Source organism: Cervus elaphus, chromosome 25 (genome assembly GCF_910594005.1).
Source record: "Cervus elaphus chromosome 25, mCerEla1.1, whole genome shotgun sequence".
Taxonomy (NCBI): Eukaryota; Metazoa; Chordata; class Mammalia; order Artiodactyla; family Cervidae; genus Cervus; species Cervus elaphus.
The window spans coordinates 22,239,512-22,264,329 of NC_057839.1; the positions used below are offsets into that span (position 1 = coordinate 22,239,512).

Here is a 24,818-nt window from a genome sequence, read left to right on the forward strand (position 1 = left end):
CATATGTTCTATTCCTTTCTATAAGTGTGTCCTTGCCAGGGACCATACTTTTTAGAGGTAGTACAGAGTAGTTTTTATTAGTTTCAAATTTAACTAAAATAAATTTGGGTTTGGATATTGACTTGTAGGGTAATCTGTCATCCTAGTTTTCTTGGGACTGGCTTTCCCTGAACATGGGACTTACAATCCTTAAAGCAGTAAGTCCCAGGGAAACTGGACCATTGACTACCCAACTAACCATGTGGCTGTGAGACCATGGCATCTTATGTTACACATCTCTGTTTTTTTATATGTGTAATGGAAAAGTAACAGAACCTAACCCATAGGAGTTCAGTGATAATTAAATGAGATAGTACATGAGATATATAGATATGTGAGATAGATACAAAACACAGCACTCACTATGTAAACCAAGCACTTGATAAGGACTCTAAATATCACGAATTAGTATTAAAACTGTTTTCCAATTTTATTGTGATATAATTGACATACAACAATGTATAAATTTAAGGTGTACATCATAATGATTTGACTTAAAACTATCATAAAATGATGTGCACAATTTTATTCAACATTCATCATCTCATATAGATACAAAAAGAAAAAGAAAAAAAAATGCTCTTTTCCATGTGATGAGAACTCCTAGGATTTACTTTCTTAATAACTCACATACAGGATTTCCCTGGTGGCTCAATGATTCACCTTCCAAAGTGGAGAGTGTGGGTTCAATCCCTGGTCAGAGAGAGTAGATCCCACATGCCTCATGGCCAAAACCCAAAACATAAAAATCAGAAACAATATTGTAACAAGTTCAATTAAAACTTTAAAAAATGGTCCACATAAAAAAAATTCTTTGGAAATAACTCTCATATATATCATCCAATGATGTTAACCATAGTCATCACACTATATATTACATCCCAAGTATGATACATTTATTTTATAACTGGAAGCTTATACCTTTTGACCACTTTCATTCAATCTCCCCTACCCCACCCTCATTTCTGATAACCACAAATCTGATCTGATGAGTTCAGGGATTTTTTAAGTTACCTGTGTGAGTGAGGTCATAAAAGGCTTATTTTTCTCTGTCTGACTTACTTCACTTAGCATAATGCCCTCAAGATCCATGCATGCTGTCTCAAGTGGCAGGACTTCCTGCTTTTAAGGCCATTATTATTGTTGCTTTTTTACAAAGTGAGTAGATTCGTCAAAGCACTAATTCTCAGAATCTAGATCTTCATATCTAGGATTTGAAATAAATGAACTTTATGTTTCTCTTTGACGTCTTCATTACCTTCCAGGTGACTTCTTTTCTCATTGTATTTATCTGTGAAATTAAACAGTAAAACCCATGGCTGAATAGAATCCACCATTGCATGTCCTTTCACATTTTTCAGGATATATATCAGAACAAGACAAATTTTCTGTTTGGAAAACAGTATGGGTGAATGACGAATCAAAGGCAGCATAGTGCTATGAAAAGATAAAGGGAGTTAGCCTGGATTATAATAATGACAACTGCTAATTTGTTGGGGTAAACTCTAGGCCATATATTAGTGCATCATATCCTTTCTATCTCTGCTGCAGTCAGTGATCCTCAGAAGTAAATATTATTATCATCCTCAGTGTTCAAATGGAGAACCAATCTAAGTGAGCTTAAGTTATTTGCCCAAAGATAGTGTTGGGTTGGCCTAAAGGTTCATTTGACTTTTTCTGTAAGATGTTATGGAAAAACCCAAATGAACCTTTCGGCAAATCCAATAGTAGTGAGAAGTGCAACTGAGATTCTAAGCCAGGTCTGAACTCTCCAAAGTAAATGTACTTTTAACATAACCAACAGGGTAATTCTGCAGAAAGTATTTTGCCTCTCTGGGCTAGTTTCTTCAACTGTACAACTGAGAAGGAAAGGAAATTGCCATTGATGATTGCTTATCACATTGCACATAATGAGCTATGCACGTTACATGCATCAGCTCATTTAATAATTGTGAGTAAATATTACTTCCATTTTTGGAGGTGTTGGGGGAATGGGTGGGTCTTCATCCTCTTCCAGCTTCTGACAGGGAGTCACTCTTACCAATGGAAACATGTCTTAGCAAAGGGCAATTCCTGCTTGGTTTCCAGAGCCCTTTCTTTCCATGTTTCAGGAAATAGCCAGCTTCAAACAACATAGGCCAAATAGAAACACTCAAGGGAGCCAAATTCTGCTCCCCAACACACCAGCCAGTCCAAGGGAGAGATCCTGCAAAGCCCCCTGCCCAAAGTATGTAGTCACTCACCAAAGCTCTCCCCTGAAACACTACCTTGGCTTCCTAAAGACCAAAGAGGGTGTGGTGGGCGGTTCACTTCATATTGGTAGAAAATGATTTGATTTACCCTTGATTTCATAGAATTCATGCCCAAAGCTCATAAATTCTATTATTGGAAATGTTGGTTAACTATAACAACTGCCTTTCACCAAATAGTATTCTGTTAATCTCATTGCTTTCTAGTTAGCATTTTTCATGTATAATTTCCCTCAGTTTCTTTCTCCAAAAGTGTAATGATACATCCTGGGACCTTTGTGGATCACTGGACTTTCTGGAACTTTTGCCTTAGGCCTCTGAGGAAACACTGCACTCCAGTCATGAAGAGGAAGACCCTTTGAAAGGAATGGAACCCTATCTCGTAAGGAGACTTTCTTGCCGCAACATCCAGCTCCCCCCTCTCGCCTTCAGACAGTTGGAACAAGCAGACTTGAAGAGTGAATCAGAGAACCTTCAAAGGCCAACCAGCCTCCCCTTGAAGATTCTACCCCTGATTGCTATCACTTCTGCCGACTCCAGTGGGTGAGTGACCTTGGGTGACATTGCCCTATTTTCTATTTTAAACGATGATTGTTATCTGGGATCTCTTGTGTTTTGTGGCTCATTGCTTGATTTGAGTCAAAGGGAAATGGGGTTGTTAGAGTCAAGAGAAAATCTGGTAATTTTTCTCAGGTAATATTGCAGTCTCTACAAGAGGAGACACTTTAGTCAAATTATTTTACAAGGAGTATTTGAAAAAGTATTGATAAATGCAAATGAGTAACTGGGGAAAGGGACTTGGGCTTGGAAATTAATACTGGTCACAGGTGATTAAATAGAAAAATTTCTTAACAAATGAGAACTAATGGACAAATTAACACGTAGGCATACATATCTGAGAACAGTAGGTAATGTTCATTGATGCAAAATGAATTTGGAATCAAGAATAGAGTGTACTATAATTAGAATCAAAGGAAATACACAACTATGGTCATGAGTCTAGTAATTTGGCCTTTGACATTTTCAGGTCTTGCTTACCAGAATACTGTTTCAGTTCCCAGCATAAGGAGTTTTATTCTGCATTAAGATGTATAGAAGAAGGAGTGAGGCCTCCAATTACTAATGTAGCATTTGCATTTCTTACTTTACTAGGTATTTGTATTTTTATTCTTTTTCTGCTATTTACAGTGGGGTTTTTACTCTTTAATAGCTATTACTAGGTAAAATATTGTCCAAAAAAGTGAGAATTGTGGGCACATCCATTATTTAATTTTTTTGGCCAGCTGCATTTTGAGAGGAGGAGGAAACTAGTGGTCCACACTTGAACAGATGTTTGAACATTTATAAGGATTACAGGAACAGAGCAATTTGCTGGGGTGCAAATGTGATTCTTCCTCATTGTCTGCCAAGTTCAAGGCATATCTAGAGAAGGAACCTTTTGGGTTTTCCTAAAAGTTGTTGGAAAAGCGGTGGTCAGAAAAAATGTTGGCAGTAACTATCATCTAAGATATTGAATTTAGCTGTTTGAATTGTTACAGACCAGTTCAAAGCACCTATATCATTAAAAAGTATGAGGAAATCACTCCTAGATAAATAAGACAATGCATTCTTAACTTGAAGCAAGAAGAAGGAAATACATATGTGATTTTTTTTTCTGGATGAACTGTGTGTATAAAGACTGTACACCTATCCATCAGACACATTAAAGCAGGTCAGAATTTTATATGGCAGCTTGATCTGAGCATTCTTTGAAAAATACTGTCTCAGAAATCCAATTTCCCCTGTTTGGCATCAGCACTGCTTCACTCATGTAGAGGGTAGGATTTACCTGCCAGGTGTGTCAGAGATCACTAAGTCCAGTCCTGTGTTCAGTAATTTGCTAGTAGAGCTCCAAGAATTCAGTAAATAGTTGTATTCATGCCTGGGATTTATTAGAGCAAAAGAGTACAAAGAAAAATCAGCAAAGAGCAAGGCACGTGGGGCAACATCTGGAGGAAAGCAGAAACAAGTTTTCAGGAGTTCCATCTCCCAGTGGATTCAGAAGGATGTATTTAATTCCTCTAGTAATGAGTTGTGACAACACATGTGACATGTGTTCACCAGAGAAGCCTTCTATCAGCGAAGCTTATTAAAGGCTCAGTGCTTATATGAGATGTCTAGGAGTCAAACTCACAGAAATAGAGTACCACGGAGGTTGCCAGGGACTGGGGGAAGGGGAAATGAGGAATTGCTATTCAACGGGTATAGTAGTTTCACTTACGAGATGAATAAGCTCCCAAGATCTGCCGTACTACATTGGGGCTGCAGTTGACAACACCATATTGTGCACTTAAAATTCTGTCAGGAGGGGAGATCTCATGTTAAATGCTCTTACTACACACACACAAAAAAATGTTTAAAAACAAAAAAATAAAAGATAGACTCAGTACCCAGAGTTTTTATTGGGGGTTGGTCACTGAGGCACCCTCTTCGTAGTATGTGCCTAAATTCCAGATTCCTAGAAGGAAAGCAGTTGTTCAGCATAAACCATGTTTTTTATGCAACCAGTTTAGGCAATGAGCCATATTACCAGTTAGGGATGGTGGGAACCCTCCTGAAATCCAAGTTCCCAGATGCCAGCAAAGGGCCAATCTTTCCAACAGGCTTTTCTAATGATAACAGTTGCTGGCCTAATGTAAATTCTTTTCTGCACAGCAGGTTTATCTTAGAATCATTAGCTTGATTTCTCTACCTTTGAGGAAGAAGGGATTATAGCTATAATTAAAATTAAAATGAACTAATTTAAGCCTGTGATGTATTCAATTAACTTTGGTTTAAAAAATTTTGCTGGCTAAATATGACTTCTCTCTTGAAGCTGGTGTTATATCATGTGCCCTTAAAAGAAAACAATGTGGTATATTTAATATGTCTCTGTGTAGTTGGGCAATGTGTATAATTAAAAATCTCAGGTTAAAGCTAAGCTTACTTAATTAAATTTGAATTTGTTGCTAAATGCAATAGCCTCCAAGTGCCAAAGGACTTGGGGTTCAGAATTGTCTCTATGATAAAAGATCTAAGATTCAAGTATAAACAAAACAGTACTTACCATTTACAAATATATTCAATATTTTGGAGGAAATAATTGTCTTTTAGAAAAATGAAACAAGTGACTTGTCAGTACCAGAAGGCAGCCAGGAGAAACCATGTTTGAGAGTGGCCAGAAACAAAGCCTAAAGATGTTCTGTTATCTTTTTAAGCAAATTTTCTGGAATATCTAAACTTTGAAAGGGAGGCAGAAGGTAAATTAGGGATGACATTCTGTAGCCATTCCAGTTAACCAAGAACTACAGGTTCCTTCACTATCAGAGAGGGCTAATGGGAAATTTAGACTACTTTAGCTAGGTTTCTACAGCCCCATTCTTTATCATTAAAGGTTAGTAGGTCCCCAGGTCCCGCTTTTAATCTACACTGAAGCCTTGACAATTGTGAACCTTTGATAGAAAAGGAGATTTTCATCCCCTTTGGATTTATTCCTTTATTTATCTTTGCTCTTTTTTCTGATATATGAGCACATCAGACACTTGCTCTGTCAAATATCATACAGTAGTGGGTCTACAGACTTGTGCTACCCCTTTTGAAAGCCATGATGTGGTTTCTTAAGGAAACAATTGCCTGCAAAAAAACCACATAATTTGTTCTTCGTTAGCCTTTGACATACTATAGCTGCTTATTGTATAACCACTGCAGCAACTGCTATACTTTTTTGGGAAAATATTAGAGAAAATTCTGTTCATTATTTTCGGTTTCCTTGTTATAACTGGCCTCAAAGATCCTCCATTAATAACTCATGGGGTAGAGGTGAGTGTTCCAACAGGTTTAGGAGTCAACCAGGAATTTGTTCCTCGTTCAGAAAGCTACGATCACTATGGACTTATCACATTTGTGTTAAGAAGTCTATGTCTTGTTAGAGAAGGAGAAGTATCATATGACATCCCTTATATGTGGAATCTACCAAGAGATGAATTTACTTACAAAACAGAAAGAGACTCACAGACTTAGAGAACACAGTTGTGGTTGCTGGGGAGAAGGATGGGGGGATGGATAGTTAGGCAGGGTGGGATGTACATGTACACACTGCTATATTTTAAATGGATAAATAGCGAGGACCAATTGTATAGTACAAGGAACTCTGCTCAATGTTATGTAGTAGCCTGGACAGTGCGGGGGTGGGGGGGGGGTAGATTGTGGGAGAATGGACACATATATATGTATAGCTGAGTCCCTTCTCTGTTCATCTGAAACTGTCACAACATTGTTAATCAGCTATACCCAAATAAAAAATTCAAAAATAATTTTTAAAAACATTGAGGAAGATAAAAAATAAGTCTATGTCTTGCTTTTGGCATCTGTCCACAGACATACCCTGCATTCAAGGGTTATTCAAATATGTTTGGAATGAGATTGGAGGTCCTCTTCATTTCTTACTTCCTCCTTGTTTCACTTCTATAACAACCCTTGCTGACTTCAACATAGTTCTCTGGTCAGAATCCTTGGAAGGAATCAGGAACTTCCCTTAGCCCAGCTTGGTCGCTGGCTTACTTTCCCTGGGTGGCCCATGGACCCCCAGATACTCTGAGAAGGGTTTAGCTTGCCACACCTAGAATGATTCCTGCTCACAAGTAGGAGATGGCAGGAGCAAAGGGAGGTAACGGAAGATAGTGCTGAATCTTTCTAGCTGTGTTTTATGGCTGCATCAGCTATAATCAAATGAGAGCCAAGGACCAAGTTGTCCCCTTGTGACAGGATGATACACCTGTGGATGGATGAATACTCAGGAACACGTGTGGGTGGGGAATATTACAAACACATTCTTACCACTAGGGTGCCATTACTAATCTAGAGAAGTACACTGTCTCCATTTGTATTACTATGCCCTATTTTTTTTTAAAAAGAAAATGGAAAGAAGTTGAAATAATGGTCACACTTGGAAAAAAGTCTACTCCCAACACAGAGGGAAGGATTACCTTAGTCAAATACGGCTTCATATCACAAAGATCTTCCAGAAATATTTCTTTCAGTTATGTGCTATTCACAGAGGAGCTGGTTTGAGATGCCGTTAGACTTTGGATTCTTTGATCAACTGCTCGTCATCTAGATTTCTTGAGTACACACAGTACGTTAGTGTGAACATTAAAAAAAAAAAAAGGTAATTTTCAACATTTTGTTACTGAATCAAAATCCAAACAAAATAAAATTAATAGAAACAGAAGCTTGGTTAAAAGAGACATCTGATTTTTCAAACTTCATATTTTTAACTTAGGGTATTGATGGTAGGGATTTCAGATTTGAAGTATAGTGAGTATAAGGCTAAAGAGCTGTCTTTCATGATGAACCCATGAGACTTGCTATTTCATATTGGATATGTGCTCAAGTTTCAAGAGATTTATTTGATAAATTCTGGCTGAAAGTTTTGTGGAAGATCTATATAATCCAATAGACAAAGATTTCCAAAGTTGAAAATGTGTACACTTGATTGTGATTATAAAGGATCCCTTAAATATATGACATTCTTGACGTGGATTTGGTTTGAAAATATAATCACAAAGAAATAGGAAGGCAATGCTACCAATAATCTTAAAGATAAATGCTATGTAAAAAAATACAACTGGATTCCTTTGTTTTTTAAAATACAATTTATTGGCACAGTGTCAAAACTCAGAATATCCACAAAACATTGCAAGACTTATTTCTAAAGTATTTACTCTGATTTAATTGAATTGAGTTTTATTCTTGCTTTGAATTTTTTTATTTTTGAGATTAAAATTAGACTCTAAGAACAATGGAACACTTTATCTTTACTATATAATTCTTGATAAATGACATCTTGAATCTAATCTAAAATAGAAAACTAAATAATGCTGATGGCTTTCCCCTCAACACATCATAGAAACTCTGAGTGTTTTATGGTGTCTGTCATGTCCTAAATTTCAAGAAAATAAAGTATAAATGATAATTTTGTTGAAATAAAGAGTGTAAAGTGAAGTGAAAGTCACTCAGTTGTGTCCAACTCTGCGACCCCATGGACTATGCAGTCCATGGAATTCTTCAGGCCAGAATACTGGAGGGGGATACCTTTTCCCTTCTCCAGGGGATCTTCCCAACCCAGGGATCGAACCCAGCTCACCCACATTGCAGGCAGATTGTTTACCAGCTGAGCCACCAGGGAAACCAAAAATAAAGAGTATGGTAATTATCACATTCTAATTTCTTCTTCAGATTACTGCAGTGCCTTCTCATTCTTGTAGTACTCTCTGGAATCCTAATTAAATTTACCCAAATGGACTGATATCATTATATACCATGATACATAATGCTCTCTCTTTGTATGTAATAAAGTACCATGTGCCAGGGAGGATTTACTTTTATAACCAAAGGTTTCTCTCTCATCAGGCTCCATATTCATAAAAATATTAAACAGAGTGGTGACTTGTGTGCTTATCACACGAGAGCACCTGGTCCTTTTCCAAACCTTTCTTATGCCAACTTTACTTGTTTGATAGTGAAGATTGGTTAGAGATCCCAATGTAAAAATGAACCCAGTGAAGCATTTAATTTACCGTGAAAAGGGATCGAAGAACAATACTGCAGCAGGCAGAGTGCAGAGCTGAATAAAAGCACTTTAATTATTTCCACCCAAGAATCATCATTTTCAGCTCCTAAGATAGCTGCTTTTCCACAAACACTACCCTGTTTGACCATCTTTATATAACTCAACCTTATATAATTACTGAAGTGTTTAGAGAGTTTATAGTTCTTTCAAAATCATGTTCTTCTATCTTGCAATATAATGTTTGTGGGGGAAAAATAGGTGAAAACACTCTGAATGGTCTTTATTTAACTGTTATGTGCTATATAAATGTTAATATTGGCCAAAGTGAATCAGTTAGAGAAGTCTCAAATAACAAAAAATGCATTCAATTGAAATTCAGGAAAATATGAACTTATCAAACTCTTTTTCTGCCTATAGCTGAGTACCCCAAATGGAAAAAAAAGATTTATTTAAAATAAAATTGTATATAGAGAAAGAACTATGAGAAAAATATGTGACCTTTTGTGTTAAATACACATTTTTGTTATTGTTGGTTTTGCTGAAAATCCTGGCTAGTTGCTTAGAATTTTTTCTAACAACTTAGGATTTAGGTATCATTTATTGTACCTATTTATCTCATTCATGTAGAATCTTCTATCCACTTGAAAGGAATTAAGTGGAGCCAGGCATTGTTAGACCTATTTCAAATCTGGGGAATTCAATCAAAATAGTATACCATTCAGATGTTTTATGTCGTTTATTTAACATATATTTATTGGTTTTATTTGATGAATTAGCATCATTTATTCTAAGGTTAGTGGCTCTGAGCCTGGGAAAGGTAAGACCTTTGCCAACATTTCCAAATGGATTTATCTCAGGGTGTTCTGATTTTTATTCCAATGTGATTCCTAAAAAATGTGACTAATGCTGCCATAAGAAACACACATACACACACACTCGTTATGTAGAAGCTACACAGAAATTCAGAACTTTAGTATACATAGATACTTTTTATACCATATAATTTATAATGTACAAATAAGATTTAGAATATCCATTTTAGAATTCAAATGACTTTTTGGAACTTTTCCATTTTTTGGCCGTGTATTTTTGGAGTGTTCTCCTTCTTTCCTCCTCCACTAACTGTTCCGTGTCCCAGTTAACATGTGACTTTGGCTTTCTCATTTCTCCAACAGTATTTAATTGAGGTTAACTTTATTTCTTTAAATTGTATATTTACATACATATTTTTAGAGAGTCAAGCTAAATTTTATAAATATAAAAGAATATCTGCAAGTTATATGAGTGAAAATGTTCATCTACTCAATCATGTATCAGTCATGTATTTAAACATTCATTTGTACATGCATTCAACCATTAGCAAGTGTCTATTTTTTCTACACAATGACATATGAACTGGACGTGGGAGGCTTACCGGTACTAACACAGTCACTTCTTTCATAGCATTTAGACTTCAGGTGGGCACACTAAAAGGAAAATGACAATTACAGTCCCATTTTTTTAATATAATGCACATATATGACTGAGGACATGCAGAAGTTACACAGGATAAGAGGGGAGCACATTAGCACAGGCTTAGGAGGAACTGACACCCAAGCTGAGACCTAAAGGGAATGGTATTAGGTAGAGAGAATAGCTAAGTTCATTGACAAGGGAAAGTGGGATGTATGCATTCAGAGAACTAAAACTGTTCAGCATGGCTAGACCAATAGGCCATGTTTTAGGCATGGTTGGTAATCATTACCATCACTTTTTCATGTAACCAATGTGAGGATTGGGAATATTCTCCAGGAATGCTGAGCACCTATGGTATAGGCACCAAGAAAGCAAACAGTTCAACTGACTCAAGATTGGAAAGTGGGGGTATACAGTAAGAGAAACCAGGAAAGGGATTTGAGGATTTTGCAAGATAGTAAAAAAATGGTTAATTGTGGCACTTAAGCTGAGTATGGAACTGAATGAATGTAAGAAGGTACAGATACTAGGGATTGGTTCAAGATGGCAGAGTAGAAGGACATGCACTCATCTCCTCCTGTGAGAGCACCAAAATCACAGCTAGCTGTTGAACAACCATCATCAGGAGGATGCTGGAACCCACCAAAGAAGGATACCCCACATCCAAAGACAAAGGAGAAGCCACAATATTATGGTAGGAAGAGTGCAATCACAATAAAATCAAAGTCCATACCTGCTGAGTGGGCAACCCACAAACTGGAGAACAATAATACCAAGAAATTGTCTCACTGTTGGGAAAGGTTCTGAGCCCCACATCAGGCTTTCCAGCCTGGAGATCTGGCAAAGGGACTAGGAATCCCCAGGAAATCTGGCTTTGAAGGCCAGCAGGATTTTATTACAGGACTTCCACAAGACTAGGGGAAATAGAGACTCCATTCTTGGAGGGCACAAACAAAATCTTTCATGCACCAGGACCCAGGAGAAAGGAGCAGTGACCCCACAGGAGACTGAGCCAGACCTACCTGCTAGTGTTGGAGGGTCTCCTGTGAAGGTATGGGTCAGCAGTGGTTCACTTCAGGGATAGGGGCACGGCAGCAGCAGTCCTGGGAAGTGCAGTTGGCATGAGGCCTCTTGGAGATTGCCATTAACCCCCCCATAGAGCCTGTAGATTCCAGGACTGAGTCACCCCAGGCCAAACAGGTAACTGGGAGGGAGCACAACCCCACCCTTCAGCAGACAATTGGATTAAAATTTTACTGAGCCCTGCCCACCAGAACAAGACCCAGTTTTTCCCACCACTAGTCCCTCCCATCAGGAAGCTTACACAAGCCTCCCATCCTCGTCCACCAGAGGGTCGACACAGAATAAGCAGGATGGATTACATACAGTCTTGCATGCCAGAATGAAAACCACATCACAGAAAGTTAATCAAAATGAAAAGGCAAAGGATGATGTCCCAGATGAAGGGACAAGATAAAACCCCAGAAAGATCACCAAATGAAGTAGAGATAGGCAGCCTTCCAGGAAAAGAATTCAGAATAAGGATGGTGAAGATGATTGAGGATCTTGGAAAAATAATGAAGATGCAAGAAATGTTTACCAAAGATCTAGAGGAACTAAAGAACAAACAAACAGAGATGAACAATACACTAGAAAAAATCAATAGCAGAATGACTAAGGCAGAAGAATGAATACATGACCTGAAAAACAGAATGTTGGAAATCACTGCTGCAAAACAGAATATATATAAAAATAAGAATGAAAAAAAAAAAATGAACCCAGCCTAAGAGACCTCTGGACAGTGTTAAACACACCACCATTTGCATTATAGGGGTCCCAGAAGGAGAAGAGAGAGAGAAAGGACCTGAGAAAATATTTGAAGAGATAATAGCTAAAAACTTCCCTAGCATAAGAAACAGTCAACCAAGTCCGGGAAGCATAGAGAATCCCAGGCAAGACAAACCCAAGGAGGAATACACCAAGACAGATAGTAATCAAACTGACAAAAAATTAAAGACAAAGATTAAATATTAAAAGCAACAAGGGAAAAATGACAAATAATGTACAAGGGAACTCCCATAAGGTTATCAGCCAATTTCTGAACAGAAGCTCTACAAGCCAGAAGGGAATGTCATAATATATTTAAAGTGATGAAAGGGAAGAACCTATAACCAAGAATACTCTACCCAGCAAGACTCTCCTTCAGATTTGATGGAGAAATCAAAAGCTTTATAGATAAACAAAAGTTAAGAGAATTTTTGCAGCACCAAACTAGCTTTACAAGAAATACTAAAGGAACTTCTCTAGGCAGGAAACACAAAAGAAGGAAAAGACCTACACAAAAAAACCCCAAAGCAATTCAGAAAAAGGTAATAGGATCATACATATCAATAATTACCTTAACAGTAAATGGATTAAATGCACCAACCAAAAGACACAGACTGTCTGGGTAGATGAAAACATGTGCATGTATGCAATTTCATGTACCACATCACTCTACTTAACCCCCCAAGTTTTATGTTTATTATTTTATATTGTTAGAGCTTCCCAGGGGGTGCTCTTGGTAAAAAAACATGCCTACCAACACAGATGACATTAGACATGTGGGTTCAATCCCTGGGTCAGGAAGATCTCCTGGAGGAGGGCATGGTGACTCACCCCAGTATTCTTGCCTGGAGAATCCCATGGACTGAGGAGCCTGGCAGGCTGCAGTCCATGGAGTTACAAAGAGATGGACACAGCTGAAGTGACTTAGCGTGCACACATTTTATATTGTTAGGTTAATCATGTTTCCATTATGGCTTGCAATTATAATTATCTTTTATTTTTTGTCTGGCTATTGATTGTGAGAACTGATAAACATCTTTTACTATTGTGATTATGTAACTATTATTCTTTTTAATACCATTGTGTCATGACTAGTTAACAGAACATGATAAAATTCTATATCACTACAACTACCATTTAATAGAAAAACCTATGATCACTTTTCATTATCCAGATGCACATTAGAATTTTCTGAAAAATACAAATGCCCAGGTATTTTTTTCTTTCTCTAAAATTCCAGATATGATTCTAATGAGCAGCCATGTTTAAAAACTACTAGACTATGATTATCTTTTACTTTAATCTAGTTTGTTTTACTTTTTCTCTTTCATATTCTGTGTTCCCATTTCATTTAGTTTATGTTTTCCAATTTCTCTGTCTCTTTTATTTGTTATTATTTCTCAAGCCTTTATCAAGTATAGTAGAAAAGTTCTTGTATACATATACATATATATGTAGTATGTATAATATATGTATTTTAGAAAACTTATGAATTTTTTCTTAGCAAAAAATTTATGACATTTTGTTCCACTTGTTTGACTATGTATGAATAGGATGCTAGATTTCTAATTTATATTCACTCAAAACTGATTTAATTCCACTTATTCTGGCATCTGTCATTACTGCTAAAAGTTTAAAAAACATTATTTTAGTGATTTTCAAAAAAATTGAATCAGTCTTGAAACTTCTAATACTTCAGTTCTGAGAATATAAAGAAATACTATGTTGCTAAAAAAAAAAGAGAGTAATTAACAGGTGATACAGTATTGTTAACTAAAGTACAGATTTTGCTGAAATTCCACACACAAAAAAAGAAGGTGGAAATAGAAAGGGTTTGAGATCTCTATAAGGCTCTATGATGTCAAAGAGGTGAAATTAGAATAACTGAACAAGATGAAAATTTAGGAGATTATTTGTATTGAAGGATAGTATGCATGAGCCTTCAGATTTATGTTTTGAAGATCATTTAATGTGTCTTCAGGATGTCAAGGGGTTTCCAGGGAGGAGAATGGCTGCAGTGGAAAAGGAGTCAAAGAATTGACAGATTTGGACATGAGTTGACTCTTCCACATCAACGCTCAAATCACATGTAGGAGAGAAGAAGGACTCAACATTTCAAAGTGTTAGAAAGGTGGAAAACTTTCAGTAAATGGTACCTAGTGATCAGGGAGACTGGTAGAAGTCAGTGATGAAATAGAGTTGATTGTTCCGGATGTCAAAGGAGAGGTTTTGCAAGGTGGTGGAGGAGTAATGATCAGTAAGTTAATGCGAGTAATAAAGAGAGCAGCAAGTCCATCTCAGGAAGAGGCTCGGGGCTCTGAGAACAAGAGCAGCCTCCCCTCAAGTTCACTGCAAGCGCATGGTGTCCTCAGCAAAGGGCCATGTGTGAAAGGAGGTAGGATGGGGGTGACTCTTCAGAGAGGAGATGAGGATGAATGAGCTTGTTTACCACAATTAAAAAACAGGGTACCAGAAGACCTATCTAAGAAATCTGAAATAATAAGAGTGGGGTTTGCACAGAAAAGAGAAATCATAGAGCAATAGGGAGATGAGGAACAGAGGAGGAATCATTTGTCTCAGGTAGTTCTCTCAATTATAGATGAATTCCAAAACATTTTCAAAAATTGGTCCAACTGTTTTCTGACAGACAGATTCAGGGAGGCAGAAGTGCAGCCTAATAAGTGAGTCTTTTATTAAAGGCCATGGGGGTTATGCTAGTCCAAATAAGTGGGTCCACAATTGTAGCCTTTGGTGCCTGGTGATACTTTTCATCATCTACTGGAAACAGCAGCAACTTCTGGTGTTTGGGAAATTTTGCATCTACTTCAATTTTGCATCTGTTTTTGCATCTGCTTCAATTTTGCATCTGCTTTTGCATCTACGTTCAAGCTGAGTAGCTACTCAACTGTGTCCTAGATTTATTACAGGCTGTGAAATATGGGGAGGGATCTAATGTTTTTAAATGTGTATTATGTTTTCGGTCAGAATATGACTTTATTTTCAACAATTGTTTTTTAATATTTAACTCACTATTTTGCTAGGTTTAATAACTTAGGTGTTAGAATTAGCACTTGTGTTTTTCTTTTGAGAATTTCCTTCCTTAGAAATGACCATTGGCTTAAATAATTCTATTTCCTTAAATATTCTTAAATACTATTTCTGCAATTCAAACATTATTCTAGCTCATCATACTGCCAGTTTTAGCAGAAAAACCTAGAAAAGAATGAATATTATGTGGACAAATTCTATTTGCAGAAAACTAAATGAGGCTATTAATGTGACTTCACTGAAAGAACACAAAGGCATGTGCATATGTTTTTCTTTTAACTTGAGTGTAATGTGTTAGTCGCAGATTTTATCTGATAGAAAACTGTATTCATGTTGATTTTAATGAAAAGCTATTGGATAGAGTTACATGGTTAAATTCTGGGACTAAAAACCTTTATATAATGCCTCTGCAAACACAATTTTTTATTCTAGTCTCTTCTATGACTTAGTTAAGGGTCATTTTTGTTTGCTTGAATCCTCACCATCTGAAATAGTATCTGTGACTAGAATTTAGCAGCTGTAGAGTATATCATATTTACAAAATGCCTTAGCAAATGGCATTAATTCTAGTCCACAGAGAGACACACAGAGAGGGCTTCATTTGACTTAAAAGAAATTTAAAGGTTGATTGAATTTCAGATTGTTGTTGGTTTTTTACAGCAAATAAAGACTAGATAGAATCTTTACCTTCTTACTTTGCTTTCTAATTTCTTGTATGTTCTGTTCAGTGTCCACTGGAAAAACTGAAGTGAGGGCTAATGATTTTAGGCTTAACTGTTTCCATAAAACTGCCCTATAAGTAAAAGATACTCTTTTCAGTGGCAAAACAGTGAACACGTAGTAAGAAAATTCCCATTCATGGACCATTATCTAAGCATTAAGAGGATCATTATGGTAACTATAGGGTAACATGGAAGACCTTAGGAACTTTTGGGAAGAAAAGCGAAATACATAAGTACAACTCCATGTTTCAATTACAAACTGCAAAATATATGCCTGCATGTGTCTAAGAACTAGAAATCAATATGAAAATAATTAGGGTTTTTTGGAATAACCAGATAGTGGGATTTTTTCCTCTCATGTTAACTTCTATTGTATTAATGAAATGTGTTTGCCCAATCAGTAAAATTACATTAAAATTGTATTCATGGTTTATCTGCAGTTTCATTCATCCAAGTACCTGTAGAGCTTTAGTATATGATAGACAATGTTTTAGGTACTTGGAGTATATTTATGAATAGATAAAAATAAAATCCATGATATTTTCTCACATGTAACTTGACAGGAATCCTTGGCAAATATGAGGGAAGGAATACTTGGAGTTTTAGAGTTCTCCTGATTATTTTGTGTAACCAGGCTCTGTTGACAGCAGATTTCACAAAAAAGACCACCAACAGAACATATTGATTAAGCCAAACTAAGTATTATTCTCACTGAAATAAAGAACACTGCCTTTATACTTAGAAATATTTTAGAAGGGAGAAGTAAATAAAATATATTTATAGGGTTTTATATCCTCATCTTGTTAGGTAGACAGTGGTTGGAATTGTAAAGAATTTAAGGACCTAGAAACTTTAGATTAATGAAGTTTTAAAGTGAAGTGAGGGTCAGAAAGAATTTTGATGAGCAAATTATTAATCTTGATAAGTAAACTCTTGTCTTACCTTCCAAGACCAAGCATTCCATGGAGCTAGGACCTAGGTCATTTTTGCTTGTTCCTTGGATTAATTTGGCACTAAAGCAGGCACTTAAGCTTTGACCCCAAATTGTTTAGCACTGGAATAGGAAAGAGTTTTGGGTTTAGTGCTTACCACTTCCTTTGTGAGTGAGCCTATGTGCTATGGTCTGAATATTTATGTATCCCCAAATTTATAGGTTGAAATCCTAACCCCCCAAGGGAATAATATGAGGAAGAGGAGGGGCTTTGGGAGTTCATTGGTCATGAGGGAAGAAGACTTAGGAACAGAATTAGTGCCCCTGGAAATACTCTCTGGCTTTCATCAAGTAATGGCACAGTGAGAAGGTCATTTATGAACCAGGGAGTGGGCATTAATCAAACACTAAATCTGCCAGCCCTTGACCTTGGGCTTTCCAGACTCAAGAACTGTGAGAGATGAATTTCTATTGTGTATAAGCCACCTAGTTTAAGGTATTTTGTTACAGCAGCCTGAATGGACTAAGATACTAGGCTTGATACTCATTCAACCAGACATTGCAAAAAGAGGGTGCTCTGTACCTTCTTTTAAAATCTACATCCTTGTCACCCTCTTGTTTGAGAGCATAACCCTAGGGATAGTCAAGGGATGAAAGCTCAAGGAAGGTAAGATCCTAGAGTGGAAAACTGATTTGGTTAGTTGGCATCTTTTGTTTTGAAGGGATTTCAGGATGGTAGGAGAGAGAGCCCAGCCTTCCACCAGGAGAGCTAAAGGGGACAGGTATCTTTTTTGCATAACTGTCTGCAGCAGTTAGACCTCAGGGTGGTCACTCTGATGGTCCCAGCAAGGACTTTGAATCTTGAGAGGATGGCTCAGACCCACCATCATATGTGTCACCACTAGAAGTTAGCCCCATGGGGGCTGTGGCTGCTGACACTGTGACCAGGGCTGGTGTGCACCCAGCTGGTGAACAGCCACATCCTAAGCAGACCGACTATGTAGTTTCCTCCTGGATGCTTCTCGTTTCCACTGGATCCAGCTCACCTGGTTCTTATGTTCTTTTGATGAATTATTTTGATGAATTCCTTTTCCTGCTTAAGTGCATCAGTGTTGATATCTGTTGTTTGCAATCCACATCCCTGACAGGTTCACAGCCCTTAATAAATTTATTATAAAGCCTTACTGCTCTTGAAGCCAAAGTACAGAAGGTGCTCTGACTTTTCCAGAACTTTAATTGTAAAATCAGTAGTAAAAGTTAGTAGGGAGGAACCAAAGGGAAAAATTGACTTTTCATTTCAGTGCATTCCTTTTACATAAAAGGGTAACAAAGAGAAGGGTGGTATAGAGAAGAGTCCCTCAAGATGTCCCCGGCAAAGTTTATGAAACTCTCAGTAAGGAGACAAGGACAAGGCTTCATTGTAATTATTCCCTTTTGACTGTTCAAGCTGGTAGGCTTAAAATGGACTCCAAATGAGAGTGGTTCGCACTGCAATTAATTAAGTGCATGAAATTACAAACTGCATGTCTTTCCTCTCTGGAGAATATTCTTCCTGTATAAGTACTAATTTATTTTAATTCCTCTCTCTCTCTCTTTTTCTGTGTCTCTGTCTCTCCTTTTAAAAAGAAGTTCTCCCTGAAGGAAAATGAACTTTGATTGTTGTTAGTCCACTGAGAAAGCTTCCATTTGAATATGAGAATATACTTCTCTCTAATCCTTCCTTACATCTAGTGCTAAATTTATCAGAGTTGTTCCTGATATATTTTCTGAAAACAGTGGTAATGAAAAAAGATGAGAAACTGTCAAACTCTTTTTATAAGTGTCCTTGTCTTTTAGAAGTCATTTATCTTTGTTGTCGCCCGCGTGTGTGTGTGTGTGTATGCATATGCACATATGTGCATGTGTGTGATTTTTCAGAAGTACTTCAGAGAGAGATTATTTCCAAAACCTTACCACCAGTCGGCAGGGTTAACTCCCGGCAGAGGATACACAGGCCTGTTACCTCAACGGTCTCAGAAAACCTTGAACATTCTTTCCTTCTTGGTTCCCTCTCTACCTTATTATACTATCTTAATTATATTCACAGCTTTTAAACCTCAATTATAATTCTGTGCTTCAGAATTTGTATTGTTCTGCCACTTTCCCTCTTAAATTAACATTTATTTTCAGGATGTCTGCTCTAGTCAAATGGAAAGGATCTAATAAGGCCATTCTTCTTGAGATGGGAGTCATTTTAATTAACTTAACAGCTTGTTTCAATGTTAATGGTGGAACTGTGAGAAGAAATGGATGGGTATTTGATTTTTCCAAATTCTTCAGATTATTAAGTGCATATCCAGTACTATTTCTTATAATTGAGAAACATCTGGTTGCTTAACAAAAAATTCAATTGGAATAGTTTTTAAAACATCTGGCCTCTGTATTCTTCCTTTGAGATCATTGAACTTCTCTGATATCTGCCTGAAGTGACTCCCCTCTTTCTAAAGAAGGCCCTGTTGATGTCTACATTTATCTGAAATATTCAGACATGAGCTGAAGATTATTTTTCTAAAGTAACCCTTTCCTGGGATGAAAGAGACCTGGGTGATGAGGGTTCCTGGGCATTTGAGATCCTGAGAAAACTCCAGGATGACTCTCCATAAAGATTCTCCCCCTGCCCCACCCCAACCTGGAGCCTAATTTACCAATCAGGAAGCTACATCTTCATTGTGAGATGGTCTTGACCTTGGCCTAAAAGAGTTAAAGCACCTTTAACAAATATGAAAGATCTCTCCTAGGAATATCTTAAACACCGGGACAAATCTGCCTTAACAGTAGTCACCTAAAGTCAGTTAGATTTCATTGTTAAAAATTACCACCACTAACTAAAACCCTTGCCCATTCAAAATACTGTGTTGTCACATAACAACAAGATGTATTATTAAGCTGCCACATTATTGTTGCTTTAATGATTTGAGAACTATTATTTTTAGAAAAAAGACCTTATTCAGCCCCCTATTAGGGTCTATTAATTGACAAGAAAAACAAAATTGGATGACACTTGCAAAAAAATAGAATTGGTACCACTTCTCATATTTAAAGGACATTTTATCCTGGAAAATGACTACTTCAATTAACCTCACATCACAAGAATAAAATAAAGTTATCTTTGGATGACTTCTAATTTGCATTGCAATTATCTCCATGGCAGTATTTTGTAAGCATAAGCAAATAAAAGATTGCTTGAGTGATATAGGCCTATGCTCCTGAGAGAGAAATATATCATCTACACAATTAAAAATATGGGTCTTAGTAAACACCTCTGAAAAGGAATTATAAGGATGTACAATTTTTCACCTTTTAGAGTTTTTCTTTCTAATAATACTCCAGAAGAAGACAATTCTGATATACTTTCCTTGGAGAGATCATGGGACAATGATGTCATTTGAAGCATATGGAAATAAAAATCATGTTTTGTCCTAGAGCTGAGACATTTTCTTTTATTTGTTTATATTTTTATCTCTACTATTGGCTCTCATGGTCTTTCTAAAATGATTTTATGTCATTAAATAGTAGTGACCTGGAGATTCAGTGGTGAGGTGGGTGTAATGAGTGAGATCCTCATTTGTGAAGAATCAAAGACTCTGTGAGTCAATAGGGCTACACATGTACATCTGCAGAAGAGGAGATGTACCAATTTTGGGGGGCTTGGAACAGGTATATTGCACTTCTGCTTAGAAAATGAGGTAAGATGCAGAAAAACAAATTCCTGACCAGAGTTGGCACATTAGGGCCTACAGGCCAAATCCTGCCTGCCACCTGTTTCATAGACAAAGTTTTCTTGGAGCACACACTGCAGAGTGAAGTAGTTGAGAAGGAGACCACCTGGCCTGCTGAGACTAAAATATTTACTCCATGACCCTTTAGAGAAAATGTTTGCTGACCATTGACTTAGACAGTAAACAGTTACTAAGTGGACAGCTTACCAAGAGGTTGAGGCTTTTCAAGGATTAGGAGACCATAATTATCTGTTTCCTGTTGCAGGGAGAACAACATAAATGACACTGCTACAGTGCTTACACACCCATCCTCTCATTCACCAGTGTGGTCGAGTACCATCTCTGGGACAAGGGTGATGCCTGTCATTCAAAGGCTTAAAGAGGCATAGTTCTTTCTCCCATGGGATAAGATAGTGTGCAGTGTCTTCAGATAGTGTAGACAAATATCTCTGCTCTTATAGATCTTACATTTTAGTGTGTAAGTGATAGGGAAATGGATGTGACATATCTGGAGAGGTTGGAATTTCTTTTAATCTTTCTTTAATGTAAATATAGTTGATTTACAATATTGTGTTGATTTCTGCTGTGCAGCAAGGTGATTTGGTTATGCAAATATATGTTTTTTATGTTCTTTTCCATCATGGTTTATCACAGGATATTGAAATCAGTTCTCTGTTCTATATAGTAAGACCTTGTTTATCCATGCTCTGTATAGAAGATTCCATCTGCTAAGCCAACCTCCCACTCCATCCCTCCCTCAACCCTGTTCCTCTTGGCAATCATAAGTCTGTTCTCCGTGTCAGTGAGTCTGTTTTGTTTCATAGATATGTTCATTTGTGTTATATTTTAGATTCCACATATAAGTGATATCATATGATATTGATCTTTGACTGACTTAGTTCACTTAGTATGGTAGTATCTAATTACATCCATGTTGATGCAAATGACATTATTCATTCTTTTTAATGGCTGAATAGTATTTCATTAAATATATGTACCATGTCTTCTTTATCCATTCATCTATCGATGGGCATTTGAGTTATTTCCTTGTCCTGGTTACTATAAATACTGCTGCTGTGAACACAGGAGATATTTTAGATAGAGTGACTAGTCAGGATCTCACTGAGACTGGAACTTTGGATGAAGGTTTGGAGGTGACAAAAATAATTATCTGCTACAATTATATTAATAATTATAGCAGTGTATTGAGAAATGTCCATTATATTTTGTATTCCTTATTTAAGAGGGAAGCACAAAATATACTTTAAAAAGAACCTTATTAAAATGGAAAAAAAAACAATGCTTGGAACAAGTCACCCCTCGCTAAATAGGACCGTGTTTCTCACCTGAGCAGAAGGAAGAAGATAATATATTTTAAATAAAGGCCCACCTTGAATTAGAGGAAAAGTCTGTCTAACTATTATTATAAAGTATATGAAAAGAAAGATTAGAATGAAAGGCCAAATAGAAAAATTTAAGGACTCTGATTTCAAAATAGAAGTTTCTAAATTTGAGAGAGACTTATCTTTCTGATTCTAAGGTTAAATTAGGATAAAGAATCAGTACGTTGGAAACCAGCCTGTTTCTAAATTCTGTTATTTTCCTGCTTTTGGTATGGATTGATGACATTGTGTTCTAGTAAAAATTCCCTTCTCTAGGCTGCTAGGAGAGCAGAGTAGGGTGTGTGAGTGGTATGGGTATGGGTGAGTACATAAAAGTGGAATTGGACATCTGTGAAGCAAGAGTGGTTATTCACTCTTATTTCAAGATTGAAAAGCATTTTAGTTAAAATCTTCAAGTCCATGAAATGAAGTCTTGGGAACTTAGAATGTTATTGGGAAAAGGGGAATTTAATCTGGCTCTCAAAATTCTGAGATTTTTGGCCAAGATGGAGAATGAAAGCATAATTGGGCCAGGAATGGAATGTAGAAAGAGCTTCGATTGCCCACCTGTTAATAAACAAAGATAGAGAGGAAATGCTGTATGACCTTTTAGAGCCAAGCCTCTCTTTGGTCTTCAATGCTTTTTCCCTCTTAGGAAAAGTGACTCTAATTGTGCCTGTTTGCCTAAGACCTCGGCTTCTCCAGGTCTCCAGAGGCCAGTTGTATGCAGGGTACCCTTTCTGCTTTCCAGCCTAGTCTCTACAGAGCAGATGCAGATTTGAAGGGAGAGGGCAGCTGAGGCCTAGGCCTGAAGCTACTTCAGTAATGGTGTCCTTTTTAAGAGAAAAAATATTGCTAGTATACTATAAGTCAGGTCCAAAGTAGGTATTGAACATGAGACAAGAAGTGAAAAATTAAAAATCTGAGTTGGCATATATCACACATATCACAGATACTAAAAGTCATAATGTACCCAACATAATTCTATGGACTTTTTCCATATGCTTTTGGCTGTGTATTATTTTATTGTCTCTTATTTTTTAAAATTTTATTGTAGAGTAATTATAAATTATATTCCAATAGTAAATTTTTTTAATTAAATAAATTTTTTAAAAATTATATCTCTGCATGGTTGAGGCACAGACCAGGCCACAACAAAACTCAGGCACTGGACTGATAGGCTCCAGGAGCTAGAGTCTTTGTGGAAGAGTGGAGGGGGAGGCAACAGCTTGTCTCCAAGTGGTAGGGGACCCAGAACTGTCTTGTGGACTGAAAACTGTTGCTTAAGTTAACACAATACTTGCTTGGGCCCACCCCAAACTCATTTTCTCCTATTTTAAGTCTTGAGCAAGGAGATCAAGCCAGTCAATCCTCAAGGAAATCAACCCTGAATATTCATTGAAAGAACTGCTACTGTAGCTGAAGCTCTAATACTTTGGCCACCTGATGTGAAGAGCTGACTCAATGGAAAAGACCCTGATGTTTTGAAAGATTGAGGGCAGGAGGAGAATGGGCATCGAAGGATGAGATGGTTGGATGGCATTACTGCCTCTATGGACATGAGTTTGAGCAAACTCTGGGAGTAGTGAAGGACAGGAAAGCCTGGCGTGCTGCAGTCCATGGGGTCACAAAGAGTCAGACACGACTTAGTGACTAAACAACAATAAGTCAATGTTCTATTGATGTGATGACCATCTGCTTTATTATTCAGTTTCCTGTCACCCAAGACCTAGAGCACTCACCAAGATTTAGGACTCTTGCTTCTGTACCATTGTTCAATTCAAACTTGAATCCATTGCCTTTCTATCTTCGTTTGTGGGGCATAAAAATGCAAGAGGTCTTTGAGGTGAACTCTCATTGTTCTTTCCAAAAAAGTATCAAATACCTTTTGTCAGTGAGGAAGTGAAGTACAAACCTCCTCTGATTGCAACACAAGAGGACTTAGAGAACAGAATACAAAGACATCCAATTACTCCTTTTAATGAGCAGCAGCAGCCCCACAAAGAAAACATGTAGATCCCATTTGGTGGTACATCTTCCAGGGAGAAGGGGGTCTGAATGAAGGGAACTTTGGGCAGGTGGGAGGGATTGTTATAAGAAAGGAGAGGTTCTGTATGATGGAAGACCTTCCCCTATGGGAGGATAAAAAGGATGGCAGCAGTGGGAAGAGGAACAGCTTGAGAAACAGCCCAGCACCGACCTGCTACAGAGAGGCAGTCTTCATAGGTGGCTCATGTCATGATTAAAATGAGTGGGAGAGAATATTAAGCAAGACAACCCCCTCAACCATTGTGGGTGGAATTCTCAGGCATGGCCAAAAAGGAACTGAGGAATCCCTGCAGTATCTTGAAAGCTGAAAGCCTGAGCAGAGGCAGGCCAATTTCTGTGATATTCCTAGGGGATTTCCTTCCTATTTTGAGCAGAGGAATGAACTTGGATGGGGCAGCATGTTCCTGTGAGTTGGCAGGCACCCACTGAACAGAATAACTGATTTGCTGCTCCGGCTGCACATGCCAGTGGAATTGCCAAGCAAACATTGCCTGGGGGAAATACCTGCTAAAACTGAAATGATCACTAGCTAGATGGATTGGACACTTACTCCTGTCGACTATTATTATACATAATGTTTTAATTTTTGTTAATGTTATGGGCATGTGATAAAAATTCAAACAAGAAGGTAGAGTATCATTTTCTGACTCTAGATTCTCTATTTTTCAGTCCCTTCCCTGAGGCACAACTATCCCAGAGTTTCTGCATCTTCAAGCATGTATAGCTCACTTTCATTTATTAAATATGTCCATGAAGGTTTTAGAGTAGG

The 24,818-nt window shown here is 37.3% G+C and overlaps 1 protein-coding gene and 1 long non-coding RNA gene across 3 annotated transcripts in view; one reads left to right on the forward strand and one right to left on the reverse strand.

Moving 5' to 3' along the window:
* The window catches only part of PDE4D (phosphodiesterase 4D), a 1,564,000-nt gene that overhangs the window by 495,361 nt on the left and 1,043,821 nt on the right, over positions 1–24,818 (forward strand). For both annotated transcript variants that reach the window (XM_043887126.1, XM_043887128.1), the window contains one exon: positions 2,602–2,831. In XM_043887126.1, the coding sequence (XP_043743061.1) occupies positions 2,602–2,831 (230 nt within the window). The remainder of the gene's footprint in view (positions 1–2,601; positions 2,832–24,818) is intronic.
* LOC122683506 lies at positions 164–12,417 on the reverse strand. The gene is made up of 3 exons (XR_006337765.1): positions 12,250–12,417; positions 6,449–6,456; positions 164–179 (listed from the first exon to the last, which is right to left on the reverse strand). It is a non-coding gene; the product is annotated as an uncharacterized LOC122683506 (long non-coding RNA).